The following is an 18,934-nucleotide window of genomic DNA, read 5'->3' as shown; positions in this document are numbered from 1 at the left end:
ATATGGTCTTTATAAGACTTGGAGAAAGCCTATGACAGAGTACCTAGAGATTTAATCCGACATGATCTTGCGAAGAGAGGGGTGTCGAGTAAGTATATAGATGTAATTAAAGATATGTATGAAGGTATGGTGACTAGAGTGTGATGCAGATTCATCACCAAATAGGGCTTATTTCTTTAGAAATAGGCCTAGGGTTGGGTTATATACATGTTGGGCCTTTGGTCCCAAGGATTTTCTATGTATTAGGCCACTTTAATGAGCCTAAACTAGGGGTACATAGGTTGCATACGGGATTAGCCCAATACTTAGTTTATTTTTATGTTTTCTAATTGAACCGGTTCAAATTGGTTACATCCAATTGGTTCGATTTAAGTGATCATGTGACTTGGTTAAGTGGTCATGTGACAACTTAAGTGGTCATGTGATGTAAGTTGGGCTAGATTAGGACTCTACAAGTCCAGCCATGTTTTGAGTATATTTCCTTTAGTATTCTAGTTTCCTAGTCAGTTTAATTTACCTAATAGGTTAGGGATAGGGTTAAGCCATTCCTTTTTAGTGTCTAAGTCTATTTTTGAGTCTTCTATATAAGTTTGTAGGGGAGGACAGCATTACACACGAATTTGATTAATGAAAAGCTTTTGTTTGCTGCCATTGCTGCTGCCCTGCTCTGTTGAGTGTTGCTCCTTGTGGTTCTATCAAGGTGGAAAGGGACTGGTGGAATCCGGTTGACTCCTTACGCCATGACGGCTGGAAGGATCTTCTTCAATTCAAAGATGGCTCTATCCTTCACATCTGTTCAAGCTGCTGCCAGTGGAATCTCCAGTAAGTTTGACACCCAATTTCTTCTTCTAACCCCTCCATTCCCTCACTCCATTAAACCCTAAAACCTGCAACCGATTCTCGCCCCCAACAAGAGAATTTTACAACCCCTTCAAACCCTAATCTCTTTACATCATTAGGATCCCCTAAACCTGCATATTAAAACCCTATAAGCCCCTTTCCTAAAATCTGCCCCTAAACCCTAGATTTTACAAACAGTCCATTTTCATAAGGCCTCCTACTCGAAACCCTAGATTTCCAATTTCATCCAAATCAATCCAAACCTACACCAATAGACTCCTAAAAACCTGCACATCATTACCAAATAAAACCCTAGCTCGAAACCCTAACCCTAACCCTAACCCCAATTCTGCCCTAATTAGCCTAAGTTGTCCCAATCGGCCAGCCTTGTTTGGTGATCCTATTACCCTGGTTCCTAGTGGGACTACTCCTACCTAGGACTACATTAGTGTGAGATCTGTGGGGGACCAGGGCCAGGAATTCCCAATTACGGTTGGGTTGCATCAAGGATCAACCTTAAGCCCTTATTTGTTTGCGCTTGTCATGGATGAATTAACAAAGAGCATCCAAGACGAGGTACCGTGGTGTATGCTCTTCGCTGATGATATCATTTTGGTGGATGAGACAAAAGCAAGGATTAACACTAAGTTAGAGTTGTGAAGATCAACCTTGGAATCAAGAGGCTTTAAGATTAGTAGATCAAAGTTGGAGTATGTGATGTGTAACTTTAGTCACACTATGATGGATGCTGACATGGTGAAAATTGAGGAGCGAGAGATACCGCCAAGTAACTATTTCAGATATCTGGGGTCTATCTTACACAAAGAAGGTGACATAGATGATAATGTTTCACAAAGAATTAAAGTAAGATGGACGAAGTGGAGAGGTGCGTCCAGAGTTCTGTGTGACCGATACATTCCTTTAAAGCTTAAAGGAAAGTTCTACAGGACTGTTGTCCGCCCTGCCATGATGTATGGGGCGGAATGTTGGGCAGTTAAGAAGTGCCATATAGCGAAGCTATGTGTTGCGGAGATGAGAATGTTAAGATGGATGTGCGGCAAAACTAGGAAGGATAAAGTGAGGAACGAATGTACTAGAGCGGATGTGGGAGTCGCCCCGATTAGCAACAAGCTCCGAGAATGTCGCTTGAGGTGGTTTGGCCATGTACAACGGAGGCCTGAGGATGCTCCAATAAGGAGAAGTGATCTGATGCCAATTGAGGCTAGGGGCAGGCCTAAAATGACCATAGGTGAGGTTGTGAAGAATGAAATGCATAGTCTAGGTCTTGTACCGAGTATGACCTCAGATAAAGCCTATTGGAGGGCAAGGATCCACGTTATCGACACCCTGTAGCTGAGTTTTTCCTGAATTATTGGGCTATCCTCTTTCCTCTTTCCTCTTACTTACATCTTTCATTTTCCATTACTTACCTTACTTATCCAATTTCTTTTAAGTTTCTCTTATTTTCCTTTCCCTTTATCAGGACCTTAGTTTTCCCTACTTTGTTTTTGAAAGGATCCATGTAGCCGACCCGTCCCATTTAGTTGGGATAAGGCTGTGCTGTTGTTGTTGTTGTATTTATATATTGGAAATAAATTAAAGTCAGGGGTCTAGAAAGATCCAAAAGACTGCAAATAAAATTTTGTTTTGGGGGCCGGGGGTAGTAAATAACAAAGATGCACACAATTTTCAGAAAAACAAGTTAAATGTGTCAATGAAGAAACTGATCCACATGCTACAAGCCAATTTTGTCGCATAATTATAAGTGGTTGAACTTACCAGGAGCGTACATGCTAAACCAGCAACAAAGCACGTCGCAAAACCATATAATCTCTGATTAATGAGAGAAAAGAGAGGAGATAAATATCAGCTCAAGAATCTCCAAAACAAAAGTTTAAGTGGATTATAGCACAAACTTCCATAGGGAATATGGACATAAAGATATCAAAAAACCTTTGACAAACCTGATGCAATCTTGGGTTTAATAACCCTGATTATGAGTCTCTATGGGTCCACTCAGATGATAAACAACTCAAATTACAATGGAAGTGGCAATTCCATAATTTATGTAACAATTCAGCACCTTATATGTAAGTCAACGAGTGAAAAGACCCAACAGTAAATGGATTTTGGAAAGATGGGGCTTTCTGCAAATTAAATTGAAATAGGGACAACAGAACTAGAGTTCCGAAGGAGGGGCCCTGAGTAATATTTAGAAGATAGGGTCTTACTTGTAATTTCAGAAGTTGCTGCTTCTTCTTCAACCCACGATAGGACTGCAACCAAAAGTAACCATCTGCTGGTTTCTATGGAAGAACTCAACCAATTGAACACCAATGAACCTCAAATTTCAGGCAGAGGTTTCTAACACACAGATCGATTAATCCCAACAAGCTTTCACGAATTTCAGGGACGAAGGTAGGACTGTAACTCCATGAGTGACTTGAAAATCCTGGCTCTATTCGGAGGAGGAATCTGTCGCCGTCGCGGCATATCCGTCAACACGTGAAGCAACATCAGAAATGTACACCCTCTTTGTTTCACCTTGATGGTGCTGTGCACCATCTTAGAGAATACCAGCCTTATGTTGCTATGGTCGTCCTAAGATAACATCCCAATGCACTAGGGGGCTGACTAGGACCGTAAGTTAACTCATACAACTGCATTGGCCTCTTCTGTAAAATTAGGCCCAAACCTTGTACATATATTTTCTTGAAAAGATATTTTTGCAAGACCCGGACTAAGTTTACAGAGATGAGGTTGGCTTCCGCTCCTGTGTCGACAGTTGTATGCACTGCCATAGAATCCTCATCATGTAGTAAAGTACCCTTGTGTCAAAACATAGGAGCATTCTCTATTAGTCCAATGGAAAATGGAGTTCGACTAGTTGAGTTAGCTTCGACCTTGTCATCAAGATCATAATCGGTGTCATCATTTGGATCAGGAGAACAAGGCTTATAGTGACCTATTTCACCACAATTGCAACATACAATATTCTTTAGTTACTCGCTAACCTTGGAGACCTTTGGCTTTTTTTCTTCAAGCTTACATGATGCAGCCATGATAACAAATATTTAACGCCCACTCCACTTTCTCCCTCTCTTCCAACTTCTTTCTCAAGCAATGGTTCTTTTTTCTCAAATGCACACTTTCCAAGGCATTTCCAACGGCTCTATTCAACGATTCAATTCCAATCAAGGTTCTAACTCTCATTTAGGTAAGCCATTTTGATGGCCGAAACTTGGGCCGAAACAATGTAATTATTGGTTGACTGTTTCAGTTGGCCATTTCGGTGGGCAAACGGCCATGTTAGGCTCCGATACTTTAGAGAAACCTTGTTTTAGCCTCTATATAAACATATGTAAACCTTCATATTGAAAGAAAAGTCACACAAAGTGGTGTTTTAGATTTGCACCCTTGGTTGGTAGTAAACGTCGAACCCTATTGTGTACCTTATGCAATATTTCTTATTCTACACATTGTTTTAGTGCTAGAAGACATAATAGTAAAACAAGTAAATTATGCACCATGAATGAAAAAACATAATATTGATTAATTATTTACGAAATAGTACGAACAACAAAGTACAGTTAACCCAAGTCCCAAGTCTCCCAATACAATATTGTCTACTAATACGAACTATGACGTGCTAAATCGAGTCCACCCATGGTCTGATGGAGCTGACGTCCATTTTCCTCCAACTGCATGACAAATGCATGCCATATCATAGTGTGCAAGAAGAAACGCTCATAGTCCTCCACAACTACCCCATAAATGGCCTCATCTACATACTAAAGGTAACCTATCCTACGGTATAGGTCACCGAAATATGAAGAACCACCCATTTTGACTTTATGGTTTTGGAAGCATGTATGATCCAGTACGTCCCTGTGAGTGGACCTCACACTCAAAACTGGGAATGGATGAAGATGTACGCACCCTCACGCCAGTTTAACGACCATATGCACTGAACTCCAACCATCTGCTCTCTCCGGCAAAGGATGGGGCACGCCAATGCCCATTTGATTTGTTGTCCCCTATACTCAATCCGCCAACAGTGCTAGACAGGCTATCGATGTCCATACAATCAGCCTGCTCATCTGGCCAAAACCAACGACAAGGCCCCCAAGTATATCATCCTGCACATGTGGAGGATGGTTGTTTATCGTGGTCCATATCCTGAGTGGTATGATCCAACTGGGTCTCCCCAGTAAATCGAACCGGCTCTGCGACCGCCTCTTGCTCCTTTTGTGCCTGGTCATATTTCTCCCGAAGTCCATATGCCTCACCACCCCCATCACCATCACCACCATCTTTGGAGTGATGTGACAACCCCCAACAGCATATCCAGGAGTTTAATGAGGTGATGTGGTCAAAATCCAAGAGAATAGGTGTTTACTCCTTCTCCTAAGCGAAACCAACAAAACAAATAGGTTCTGGTCGAAATTTGAAACAATGCTTTTAAGTAAAGGTTTTTGTGTCGTTTTGACAAAACTAGATGAGAGTATGAGACAGACCGAAATATGTACACATTTCTGTTTCACCTCCTGTTTTAGTTTCAGTGGTGTCGAAACTACCGAAATTAGCGAAATTTCAACAAAACTTAGTACTATAATACTAATGGCTCTTTTTCCCCGTCCCCTATAGATATAGATATATATATATATATATATTTGTATTTTAGCTTGTAGAAGAGTTAGTGAATGATTATGTACCTTGAATTTTTGGGAGAGACACATGTGCCCTGGTGAGTTTGAGGTTCTCAAGCTATGAGTGAGTCCTACACTTGCGTGGGTGAGTCCCAAAGAGACATCAGAGTTTAGTGAATGATTATGTACCTTGAATTTTTAGGAGAGACACATGTGCCCTGGTGAGTTTGAGGTTCTCAAGCTGTGAGTGAGTCCTGCCCCTTGGGTGAGTCCCAAAGAGACATCAAAGTTTAGTGGCCCTCTTTGAACCTTGAGGTGTTATACTGTACTTGGTTCCTTATTTTAGCAATATAACTCTTTTGTATTTTCTAGTTTATTTTTGAGTAGCATAAACTCGGTATCAAAGCAAGTTCTGATTCTTGTGGTGAGCAAGTTCCAAAATCAACCTGAGAATCAAGAAGTGAACTTGACGAGCGAGACGGTTGCCAAGGATCATTTAACCGCTCTGTAAAAATAGGAGTTGTTAGAATAAAGGTTGTGAAAGGGTTCTCGGGAGTCGGGACTAGCACTAGTGCTAATCCCGAGGCTCCGAGTATAAGATTTTTTTTTCTTTTTTTTTTTCCTGTTTGGCCCTTTACCCTATTGGGCTTTACTTCTCTTAATTATTTCATTATAATAGGATTAAATATAGCCTTCTATGGCTTACAGTTGCAACTCTCTTCTTCTTCTTCTTCTTCTTCTATCTTCTGGAACTAACATAGTATCAGAGCAAGATCTCTAGGGACTGGTGCAACCTATCTAAGGGTCTTCCTGCTTCCTTCTTCTCTTCTCTTTTTTTTCCATTAAACGGAGACAGAATTCCACTCTTCTGATCGGAACAACCAGAATTGTTTTTTGGTTTGTGGCGAGAGGGGGTGAATCGACCCCCTGGTTGTGGTGAAGGATGGACTGCTAAATATGCTGCTAAATCTACTATTTCTAAGCAGTATGTGTTGGATTGTATGAAGATTGGAATCTGTTTGGGATCGAGACTGTTGGTGGGTGCTATGAAGATCGAATTCCGCTTCTTCCTTTCTCTTCTAAAGTCAAAGTAGCGGTGGTGATTGATCAATTAACTCAGTTAGGGCTGGGCATGTTCGGTGCCTTTCCCTTCCCTGCTTCAAAACGAGCTGAAAAACTAGTGTGTGTGCTAACGCACTACAGCTTTTCCGCCTTCATTTGTTGGGAAAGAGCAAGCGCATCCTCGTCAGGTTTTCAAGTTTCAAGAAAAGCAAACACCACCATAGACCAACAATCAATCTCTTTCACAGAAATGGAGTGGCACAAAAAGGAAAATGGGGGAACTAGAACAAGATGGCAGCCACACAACAGTCATTACGAATCTCAAAATGCCTTTCAAAAACGGCAGCCAAAGAAAAGATGGTCAGAGAGTCTTCCACATTGTTCCCGTAGAGACTGCACGTGGGAGAGACTGAGATCTAGCGATTGCGAAGGAAAGCCTAAGTTGGAAGATAGTTGGTGATGACCCTCCAGGCCGTGAAGCAGTGGCGGGGAATGCGATGCACTGATGCTTGAACCAAATAAGATTTCTCCAAGTAACCAACTGACCTTTCTGACGAATGAGTCCCAATCTGCTTTAGAGGAGAAGGAGCTTGAATTGTAAGATGACCAAGTAACACAATCACCCCTTCCAACAGGTCTTCTAGAGATGGAATGGAGATCATTCCAAATAAGATTAAGCACAGGGGCAGTAGAAGGTGGGATAAAGAACATTCAAGACGTGGTCCCATGGTGTATGTTCTTTGCTGATGATATTGTTTTGGTGGATGAGACAAAAGAAGGGATTAACTCTAAGTTGGAGCTGTGGAGGTCAACCTTGGAAGTAAGAGGTTTTAAGATTAGTAGAACAAAGATGGAGTATATGATGTGTAATTTTAGTCACACCTCGATGGACACTGAGATGCTGCGAATTGAGGAAAGAGAGATACCACAAAGTGACTATTTCAAATACCTGGGATCAATCATAAATAAAGAAGGTGACATAGAAGATGATGTTTCACAGAGAATTAAAGTGGGTTGGATGAAGCGGAGAGGTGCGTCCGGAGTGATGTGTGGCCGACGTATTCCTCTAAAACTTAAAGGAAAGTTCTATAGGACTGTTGTTTGCCCGGCTATGATGTACGGGGCAGAATGTTGGGCAGTTAAGAAGTGTCATATTGATAAGTTTTGTGTAGCAGAGATGAGGATGTTACGGTGGATGTATGGAAAAACAAAGAAGGATAAAGTACGGAATGAACATATAAGAGTGGACTTGGGAGTTGCACCAATCAATGACAAGCTCCGAGAGAGTCGCTTAAGGTGGTATGGTCACATTCAAAGGAGACCTAGGGAAGCCCCAGTAAGAAGGAGTGATATGACTCCGATTGAAGGAGCTAAAAGAGCTAGGTGGAGACCTAAAATGACTATAGGAGAAGTGGTAAGGAAAGACATGCATAGTCTAGGTCTTGTCCCAAGTATGACCTCGGACAGAGCCCATTGGAGGGTAAGGATCCATGTCACAGACCCCATTTAGCTGAGATTATCCTGAACATGTTGGGTTGTGCCTCTTACCTCTTACAAGCTTTCATCTTTCTATTTATTTGCAATCTTCCATTTGTCATTTTCTCTGTCTTTTCTCATCTCTTTCCCCATCCCTCTTCTCCAATCTTTTCTTCCCTTTTTTTGAATATATCTATGTTTTCTCTATTCTGTTTGTTTGGATTCATATAGCCAACCCTATTAAGTTGGGATAAGGTTGTGTTTGTTGTTGTTGTTGTTGTTGTTGTTGTTGCAGTAGAAGGTGGGGGAGCCTAGCCAGCCTGATCCAAGATGTCAGCCACCAAAGAGAGTCTATGGAGGCCCGAAGCATAAATGATTCTAGGGGAGACAGAGTGGAGGAGGATCCCCCTTGGGTGCCAGTGATCCAGCCAAAGAAAAGAAGAGAAACCATCACCAACCTGAGAGCGAATGACCTGAAGCACCAAGTGGCGGGTAGCAAGGATCTTGCGCCAAACCCAAGAAGCATCTGACGAGGCTGAGGCCGTCTAAATGGAATCCCGACAAAGGAGGCCCGAGTAAATCCAATCAACCCAAATGCTTTTCTTTTTTGTAACAATCTTCCAGATTAGCTTGATGATGCCAGCAAAGTTCACTTCTTTGATTCTTCTAATACCCAAACCACCTTCCTTCTTATGAAGGCACACAGCAGCCCAACTTAGAGGATGAAGAAATCTTGAAGATTCAGTACCCTTCCAAAGAAATGAAGCCAAGAGGGATTCCAAGGATTTGATAATGGTTTGGGGGAGACCATAGATGCCGGACCAATAGATATAGGATGACTCCAAAACTGATTTGATGAGAACCAGCCTGCCTGCGTAAGAGAGGAGTTTGACTTTCCACAACTGAAGTCTTTTCCGAATAAGATCCAGCATCGGGGTGCAATGATGGGCTAAGAGTCAAACAGGAATCAAAGGGAGCCCCAAGTATTTGACTGGAGCTGCCCCTCTTGGAAACCTGATTTCTCTAAGAAAGCAACTTTGTCCAGCTCAGAGACTCCAGCGAAGAATAAAAGAAACTTAGATGGCTTGATGCGGAGACCTGAAAGCTCAGAAGTGCTGCAGACATAGCAACGTGGACTCGAGCGAGGCAATGGAACCCTTAGAAAATATCATCAGGTCATCTGCAAAAGCCAAGTGAATTAGCTTAAGATCTTTACACTTGGTCAAAGGAGAAATGAGTTGTTGGTCAGTGCTGATTTGGATTTCCCTAGAGAGAATTTCCAAAGCCAAAGTGAATAGATACGGGGAAAGAGGGCACCCTTGGCGAATTCCCACCGAAGCACCAAAGTAGCCCGTCGGACTACCATTAACCGAAACTGAGAACTTTGGAGATGAGATGCAAGAGTGAATCCAGTTGACAAATACCAAAGGAAATCCCATCTGGTCATCACTTGAACAATAAAATCCCATCGAAGGGAATCAAAAGCCTCGTGGATGTCAATCTTCAGAAGGACAGTTGAGGAGTGATTTTTCCTGTCAAAACCTCTTACAATTTAGTTGCAGAGAAGGATATTGTCAAAGATGTTTCTGCTAGGGATGAAGGCCGATTGGTTGTTGCTGACTAGAGATCCACTACCCTTTTGAGCCTTTAAGCAAGGACTTTGCCAATGAACTTATAGAGCAGATTGCAAAGGGCAATGGACCTGAAGTCGAACAAGGCAGAGGCACCTTCTTTCTTGGGGATGAGGCAAAGAAAGGTGTGATCGGCTCCCTTGACCTGACCAGGGTTGAAGAAGAAACTCTCAATAGCCAAAATAAAATCCGTCTTTATGATATCCCAAGAAACAAGGAAGAAACCCATACTAAAGCCATTTGGACCAGGAGCACCTTTCACCTTGAGAGAGTGAATAGCAGCCACAATTTCATCTTCCTTAGGAATGGATCGCAAGGAGTCTAGATACTCACTAGGAAGGAACTTGTTTAGCAAGTTGCCGGGGATAGGACCTTGATCTTCATGGGAACCACTAAAAATATCCTTGAAATGATTCACAGCTAAATCCTTTATATCCTCGACTGTAGTGGCAGGAGAACCATCAGGGGATGTAAGCTGAAGAATGGAGTTAGCATTTACTCTGGCTTTCATGGAGCGATGACAGTAAGCAGTATTTAAATCACCCAATTCCAACCACTTAATTCTGGATTTCTGCTTGAGAAAACTTTCTTCCCTAAAGAGCAAGGAGGAGAGCTCAAGGGAGAGCTCTTTTTCTTCTTCAGCTAGAGGCCCATTGAGATTATCAGATTGCAACTGAAGCTGGATAGAGGATAACTTATCTTTGCAGTCCAAAACTTGCTGGGAAATATTGCCAAAAGTGTTAATATTCCAATCTTTAAGGGCATCCTTAACATTGCGAAGCTTCTTAGAAAAAGCAATGAGGGGGTAGAGAAAGCAAAGACAGGCTTGTCCCAAGCTTCCTGAATACAACCATTGAAAGTATTCAGCAATTGTGAGAATAGACCATAGTAAAGAAGAAGGAGAAGTGGCCAACACAGTCTGACAAAACTTAGGTGCATGAATTGAGAAGAGGGAGATAAAAGAGACATGGAGATTTTACTGGGATCCCATAAAACCCATATTCAGCCATTAGGATGGTGAGCATAGTTGGAAACAAAAGACCAGCCAGAGGTAAGGGAATTAAAAATTCTAGCAGAGTTGGGCTCTTTAGTGTGGGTTTCTAAGAGGCAACAGAAACTAGCTTTAGAAGAGCGAATGCGAGAACGAACGGCAGCTTGCTTTGAATTAAGACCCCTTGTATTCCACACCATTCCTTGGATCATTTGGGAAGGGGGAGAAGAGGAAGCAAAGGCCCATCGAGCCTGGAGAGGACCGACTGGCCTTGAGAGGCACTGCGATGATGTCGGCGGTATGAGCAGTCCAAAGTGGGGAAGACCTTGAAGGTTTGAGCAAGAGAAGCCTTAGAAGAAGGAGAGTTGCAAGAAACCAACGGGAAAGAGTTAAGGGAGACACAAGAGTAGGAGATGGGGGGGGATCGGGTTAGAGAAGTGGAAAGAGGATCAAGAGCTTCACCGGGTCTGACCCGAGAATCCAATAGGGAAGGATTAGAAGTAGAACAGGCTACAAGGGAACTAGACCCAAAAGCGGAAGGGTCAGAAGAGTTCGTAATAGAAGCAGCCTCGAGGTCCACAAAGTAGAGGGGGTAGGCTTAAAGGAGCAAGGAAGTTGGTAGGACCCACACAGGAGAGAGAGATAGAAGAAATATCGATGTCTGGGTTACCTCTCGCAGACGAAGACAAAAGGGTGAAAGCGACAAGGTTGCCTCTCGTAGACGAATTCTCAGGAAAAGGCAAGGCGCAAGGTTGCATAAGGGGACTTTCCAAAGGAACCAGCGACAGCGAAGCAGAGACTGCAGGGTCCTCGCCAAGGGAGCTGAGAATGGAAGGGTCGCTCAAAGGGCTCTCTGACATGTGAGAGTGGCTACGAGGAATAGCATGGAATTGGGGCTTCTCGGGACAAGCGCAGAAATCAAAGTCTTCAGCAGCTTCTGCACACTCCAGAATGTTGAACCTGTTTTGCAGAACCTGCGACAGGACCTTTGTAGCAGGAGAGCGAAGGGTTTTCCGATGGTTTCGATGAAGGCTTTTGGATTTTGGTCTGCCTCTGGACCTTGACCGACCTTCATTCTGCCCAGAGGAAGGATGATGCTCAAGAGACGATGCCAAGGGATCTGCAGCAAGGGCCTCATCAGGGGGAGGAAACATCGCAACATAAGAAGGGCCTTTGGGGATGCAAAGACTGGAGTTATGGCCAAAGGATTTGCAAACAAAGCAATGAGGCGGCTTCCAATCATAGTGGACCTCTTGATCGAAGGCAAAGTCATCTCCCTCTCTCATCGTGATGAAGGAAGGAAGAGGCTCATGCGCTGAAATTTCAATACAGATTCTCGCAAATGCAAGTCGATCCTTTCTCATGGTTCTCACGTTAAAGAAGAGAGGGATTCCAAGCACTGAACCCACAGTACTAAGGTCGTCGATGCACCAGTAGTGAAGAGGAAGGCCAGGGAGGGAGATTCAGAGTGGAATAGTGGTGAGGTCCACTTTCCGAAGTTGCAGATGTCGGTGCCATTGACGCAGGAAGATAGAATTCTTCCCAATAAGCCAAGGACCACCCTCAAGGGCACGAACCTTGTCCCGAGCAGACAAAAATTTGAAAATAAAGAAACCGTTGTCAAGGAGGAAAGTATCCAAAGAACCTTCGACACGCCATTGCTTTGATAGGGAGAGTTTGACAGTATGGAGGGGGGGCTAGAGCCAAGGAAGTGCCCAACAAGACAGTTCTCCCACAACTTGGCTTCATCAGCAAGAAGATCAGAAGGGCAGAGAGCTACTTTGGCAGAGCCCACAGAAGGAGCGACAAAGGGGAGGGGGAGGTCATCAGAGGATGTAACAAAGGCAGGAGCGAAGAGAGAGCTCTGAGAGGAGGGAAGCTGGGTAGCAGGGGGAGTGGTGGTGGGAGGAGGAGAAGGCGGAGGGGAGTTTCTAGGGGATGACGGCATACCCCCAAAGGAGGAGGCAAGATGAGAAAGGAGGATTTAGGCCAGCCAGGATGGCCGGCAATCACCGAGACCAGAATTCACCGGCATACTCTTAAATATGTTAGAGCTGAGAAACATGGATGAGGCAGGACACCTGTTAGGCAATCTTAGTCTTCCAATTAATGTTCTTCAGCATTCGTTGATCTGGTTACCCATATTGAAACTGTCAAAAAGCTGTGGGATTATTTGAATGTGTTGTATTCAAGCCAAAATAATTTGCCACGTATTTATGAACTATCCCAAGAGTTTATAGAGCTGATCGCAAAGGTCGGACAGTTACATAGTATTTTGCAGATTTTAAACAGACGTAAGAAGAGCTGAACTCCCTTCTTCCAGTGACCAATAATGTTCAACATATGCAAATTCAGCGGGAGCAACTTGCTATTATGGGTTTTTTTGGTGGCCTTGGACAGGAATATGACTCTCTTAGGTCCCAGATCTTGGGGAGTGAGAAGATAGCCTCCCTCACTGATACTTTTGCTCGTGTTCTTCGTGTTTCACGTGAGACTATTCGTGACTCTCCACCCAGTGATAGCTCAGCCCTTGTGTCTCAGAATAATTATCGTGGAGGAGGACGTGGTAATGTTCGTGAGGGGTTCACGTAGTGGTCGTGGGTCCGGCCGTGGTTCAAGTCGAGGCCAATCTGGTGGTTATGATAGTTCTAGTAGTTCCGGCTCCGTCCGGATTTGTCATCATTGTGGCTTACCCGGACACATCCAAAGATTTTGTTACAAACTTCATGGCAAACCCCCTCAGTAGCAGCAATTTTCCAATTCAGCCACCACAATTGAGTCTGGAACAGAGACTACTCAGTCTTCACCGTCTAAGGGGAGGATGGTGAGGATGTCAGATGAGGAGTTCAAAAGATTCAGTCAGTTTCAGATTTCTAAGCCTTCTACTTTTGCTTCCACTGCTACTTTTGTCCAAGGTTCGAAAACTCGGGTCTCGAAGCCATCTCGGCCCAGCCCAAAACTGAGTCGAGTCGAGATCTCGCCGAGATCGCCGAGCCCATCTCGGTGGGTTTTTTTTTTCCGACTCGGAAGCCCATCTCAGTGGGTTTTAGACCTCTTTTGGGTCTGAAAGTTGGTATTCAGCCTATTTTAGGCCATTTAAACACAATGGCACTATCAGATTTTGCAAAAACAAAGTCCAAATAGGAGTTTCAGTTAGTGGGAAAGCAGGACAGACACAGGACAAACAGACTTATTTATGCCTAATATCATTTAAGTAAATGATCATTTACTTCAGATATTATTCATAAATAAGCAAATACCCCTATTTGAATCCAATAAAAATAGTTAAAAATCAAATTCCAAAAGAAAAAAATCAACCCCAGGTTCAAGAACAAAAGCTGGATTTTTCGGTAGGTGCAATTTTTAACTTTCTAATCTTGGGGTTTTTCTAAATCTAAAAATTCCATAAATCTTATTATGGTAAAACATTGCTAAAAACCAAAAGTGCGGTAAAATATTCATTTGTTTTGATGTCCAAAAAACTATTTTCATTCAGAGCGATTTTGACAGTATTCGCACACAAAGCTTTCCAACAAGTCCAAGATTGCTAAAATCTAATTTATATTGAAAGAGTTATGTACCGGTCAAACTTAATTCGGTGTGCGCGAATGCTGTCAAAATCGCTCTGAATGAAAATAGTTTTTTGGACATCAAAACAAATGAATATTTTACCGCACTTTTGGTTTTTAGCAATGTTTTACCATAATAAGATTTATGAAATTTTTAGATTTGAGAAAAACCCCAGCGTTAGAAAGTTGAAAATTGAACCTACCGCCGAAAATCCAATTTTTGTTCTTGAACTGGGGGGTTGACTTTTTTTCCTTTTGGAATTTGATTTTTTAACTATTTTTATTGGATTCAAATAGGGGGTATTTGCTTATTTATGAATAATATCTTAAGTAAATGAAATACAAATAGCATTTACTTAAATGATATTAGGCATAAATAAGTCTCTGTCTTGTCTGTCTTGGCTCCTGGCATAGATAGGTGTCTGTATACCAAGAATTTCCAGCAAGATCTCTAGATCTGGCACTCATATAAAGGACCTAGATGGGCATTTTCTTATGTCAAACCGAGATCTTGGCGAGATATTATACTTTTGTGACTCGACCCCCATCTCGTCTCGGATTTTCGAAATACTGAGAAACTCGGCGAGATCTCGCGAGTTCTCGAACTATGCTTTTGTCCAAACAAGTAATGCCACTGCTTGTCTACCCACCATCTCTTGACCCTGGATCATCGATTTAGGTGCAACCAATCATATGACAGGATCTCCAGGTAACATTTCTTCTCTGTGTAATTCCTCATCCAGTGTCACTCTAGCTGGTGACTATCTTGTAGAGGTTCAAGGTACAGGAATGGTTCCATTGACCCCTTCTCTGTCATTGTCCTCTGTTCTTTATCTACCAAAATTTCCTCACAATCTATTATCTGTGAATAAACTTGCTAAGGATTTCAATTGTTTAAAAAAAATTTTGAGTTTATTTCCTTTAATTAGTATGTGAATGTGATTATGAGTCATTTTTGGAGTTAATTTAGGAATTTTAGAAGGTAGTTATATATATAATACAAAGAACTTGGCGCAACAGTTAAGGTACGCTATTGCAACCTATTGGTTATGGGTTCAAAATTTGGAAACAGCCTCTCCTGTGAATCAGGGGGTAAGGCTGCATACATTTGCCCCTCTTAGACCCTGTAATAGCTGGAGCCTCGTGCACTAGGACGTTCTTTATATATATATATACACCCCCATTAATTAAAGATGATCTGAGTAAAGAATATGAGTTTTTTTAAGAGTTTTGGTGCTATTGAACAGTACATGCGAGATTAGTGTCCCACACCTGATTTTTTCTCCTCTTTTGTTCTCTTCTCCCACACGTTTGCTCTCTTCTTCCTCCTAAGAAAGATAAATCTCATCTCTCTTCCCTCCCCTTCCATCGATGCGATTTCTTCCTTTGACAATGGAGTTACTCCCTTTATCTCAGATCTAACCACATATTTGATCATTGGGCCTGCTTGCATCTGAGACCCATAATTTGGATTTTCAGATTGCATTATTTGGTATCAAAGCAAATCTGGCCATGGATTCCTTTGTGTTCAAGACGATGCCCAACAGAAAGCCTGCTATTTTATTCATTAATGAAGGGCCAAATGACAATTTTGTCTGTGGTGGAGATGTTATAAAGACCAACGAGATCATCACTGAATCTCAATATGATGCTTTCGTTCAATTTTCAATTTTTCCTTATTTTGATGGTGTTTATTGCAAGGTGTTTGATTCTTCTAAATGCATCAGCGAAGTTAGTCGACAATGGTTGGAAGATAGACAAGGTGTTCTCGATCCTGAAGCAAATGTCTGTATGTTAAAACCCTCTCATCTACAATGCAATTTTGTTTTGAAAGAATTGCAACGTGATAACTCCTTAAAGCTAGTCGAAGTGGCACCAACAATGCAACCACAAAAAGAGCTGAAAGGGTCCTCGCAAGATGAAGATCACTCTAATGTGGGACAATAAGTAACAATCAAGGGAGATGAGACGGTCATTATGGATGATGCAACAACAGAATCCACAACAGCAACATGTGTTTATAATCCCCACATATTTCAAGACACATATTCACCATCAAAGCTTCATATTTTGGATTTTGTTCAAGTTGCAAACTAGGAGCAGCCAGCCCCCGTTAGAGTGCTTTTATTTCTACTTTTTTACAAAATTCGAGGGCGAGTTTTCCTCAATAGCGGGGGAATTGATGCAGTTGCATTAGACATTAATCCCATATGGAGGCCTATGCGCAAGCTTGGGAGGCTCACAGGGTGCTTATTGTGATCTTTGGTAGTTATATTATAGGTTGTGCCTTCTATTTTTTTTAAAAGTTCATTGTACTAGGCCTGATTTATAAGCCCATAAAATAGGGATAAAGTTAGCATACAGAATTAGTAGTTAAGTGTTTGAGTTAGATTATAATACTTAATAGCTAGATAGAATTTTGTTTTTTGAGTTTATTTACTTTATTGAGTGTTAGTAATTTTTTTAATCAATTTAGGGGAATTTTAAATTTCTTTATATATGTAATACACCCCATCAATTATATATGATTTGAGTAAAGAATAAGAGTTTTTTAAAGAGTTTTGGTGCTATTGAGCAGTGCATACGGGATTGGTATCTCATACCTGATTTTTTCTCCTCTCCTATCTTTTTCCTCCTAAGAAGATCGATCTCATCTCTCTTCCCTCCCCTTCCATCGATCTGATTTCTTCCCTCAACAATGGAGTTACTCCTTTACCTCAGATCTAATCACATATTTGATTATAAGGCCTGCTTGTATCTAAGATCCATTATCTAGATTTTCAGATTAAATTAGGCTAAACCACGTAAGAGTCTTGGTGTTCAGTTTGCAGCTTGTTCTTTCTTATTTTTTTGGTTATTCTCTCTCTATTGGCTATGGCATTGGTTACATGTTCAAGATTTCCTGATTACTTTTTTCCTTGAGCAAATTAACACATGTGAAAGATATCACCCCCACCCCCTCCCTTATTCTTTTGAATGCAAAAGGCATGGGCTTTTGCATGTTAATGCCATGGTGAAGTCTTGTGCAGGTAGTTGATAAATTGGAACAAGAGATCCTTCCTGTGGGGCACTTATTAGTAATCCAAACAGGAAGTTACACACAAAAGAATACAAAGGTTACTGTAAGAGAAAACCCTCTAAGCAGCATCCTGCCTCATCTGATTTATTCGGTGCCCTTTTGTCCATGGTTGTTGGTTGTTGGGTCCATCAAGTGCAATGGATCAGTTACATCTGTTGTGATCTATATAGGACCAACATGTTCTTCAATCGCAGTCTGATACTCTACATCACCATCATTGATTCTTCCCTAAGAAAGCTCATTATATGCATACGCTTACCTATAATTAAATTAACCTTTTTTTCATACTATCTAAATTACATAAACTGTACATAGGCGCATTGCAGAATCAGTGGGAACAACAGAAACTCAATGCATATAGCCATATACTAGACAAAGAAAGCAAATCACTGAAAACTATTGGACCAATAAATCACCAACATCAATTTGACGAAAATTAATTGGAAATGTGGGGGGGGGGGGGGGGGGTTTAAAGCTTCGAACACAGGCATCGGTAGCAACAAGTAAAAGATTACAAAGTAAAGCAAGAGAGCAGTAATTGGAGAAGCCAATAATAAGGGCAGTGGGAACAATAACAAAGCAAATAGAGATAAATCTAACAGTAACAACAACCCTAGCTTGTATAGGACAAAAAAGCGAAGGAAGTCAAGTATGAATAGAGAAGGGGGGAGGGGGGTTACGTGGTGACCTGTTTTGTGGATAATGCACATTGACGATTAAAATCGTCGATGAACGATGAATTACTATCGACGAGTTGTTCCTCGTCCACCTCCATTCCCGCGAAAATCTTAACCCTCTCGAACGCATGGTTCAGCTTGTCCATCGCCACTCGCCGGCAACTAAAACTAAACCACAATCAGATAGAAAAATGTAAATCAATCGGTAGTAGTAGTTGTGGCCTTTTAGTTGCAATTTTAGATGGGTAGGACTATGGTTGCATCATTCCTAAATCCCGTACAGAAAGACTGACGAAAATATTGCATCGGGCCAGCAAATTTTACTCCTTTTTGTTTTCTTTAGTTTTTTTGGGACAAAGTCGGGCCAGCAAATTGGGTTTTTAATTCCAATACTCCATTTTCATATTAAAAAAACAAAGGGTGAAAGAACGGTGCTGTGTGTGGGCGTGGACCTGCACCCTGACACAGTCCGGCGTGAAAAAGACCGCCATACCCCTGGAAGGGTGGAAAGGTTCAGGGGTGTAACGATCTTTTTGCATCGGGCTGTGTCTGGGTGCATGTACACACCCACACATAGCACTGGTAAGCGTTCCTTTTTCTTAAACAAACACAAAACAGAAAAAGGTTTTTTACAATTATCATCCTAAAATCTTTCATATTTACTATTATCCCCCTAAAAATTTTGAAACAACTAGTACCCTCCCTTGTTGCATAATAATAACTAACTGGTCCCCACCGTTACAGACCCGTAATGGAGGGGGTTAAGAGTGTGCTGTTGTCACGGATTTTTTAAGACCAAAATGCCTTTTTTGGGTGGTAATTGTAAAAACACTCCCACCCCATCACCGTCCCTTCTCCTCCTTCTTCCTCCTCGGTGGTAAATAATGTTAAAAGCTCTACTCTGCAACTACAAATTGGCGGCTTCTGGTCACTGTAACAATCTAACCTCTTTCTTCTCTC

At 41.9% G+C, this 18,934-nt stretch overlaps 1 protein-coding gene across 1 annotated transcript in view; it reads right to left on the bottom strand.

Annotated features, from left to right (window-relative positions):
- The window catches only part of LOC122667623 (vesicle transport protein SFT2B), a 45,129-nt gene extending 26,889 nt beyond the window's left edge, over positions 1 to 18,240 (bottom strand). The window contains exons 1-2 of the mRNA XM_043864361.1: positions 17,986 to 18,240; positions 2,620 to 2,673 (exon numbers count right to left, since the gene is read on the bottom strand). Of these exons, the coding sequence (XP_043720296.1) occupies positions 2,620 to 2,673; positions 17,986 to 18,120 (189 nt within the window). The 5' untranslated portion in view covers positions 18,121 to 18,240. The remainder of the gene's footprint in view (positions 1 to 2,619; positions 2,674 to 17,985) is intronic.
- Between the last annotated feature and the right edge of the window lie 694 nt (positions 18,241 to 18,934).

Source organism: Telopea speciosissima, chromosome 1, assembly GCF_018873765.1.
Source record: "Telopea speciosissima isolate NSW1024214 ecotype Mountain lineage chromosome 1, Tspe_v1, whole genome shotgun sequence".
NCBI lineage: Eukaryota > Viridiplantae > Streptophyta > Magnoliopsida > Proteales > Proteaceae > Telopea > Telopea speciosissima.
Note: the sequence above shows the minus strand (reverse complement) of the source record. Positions and strands in the feature narration are given on the sequence as shown.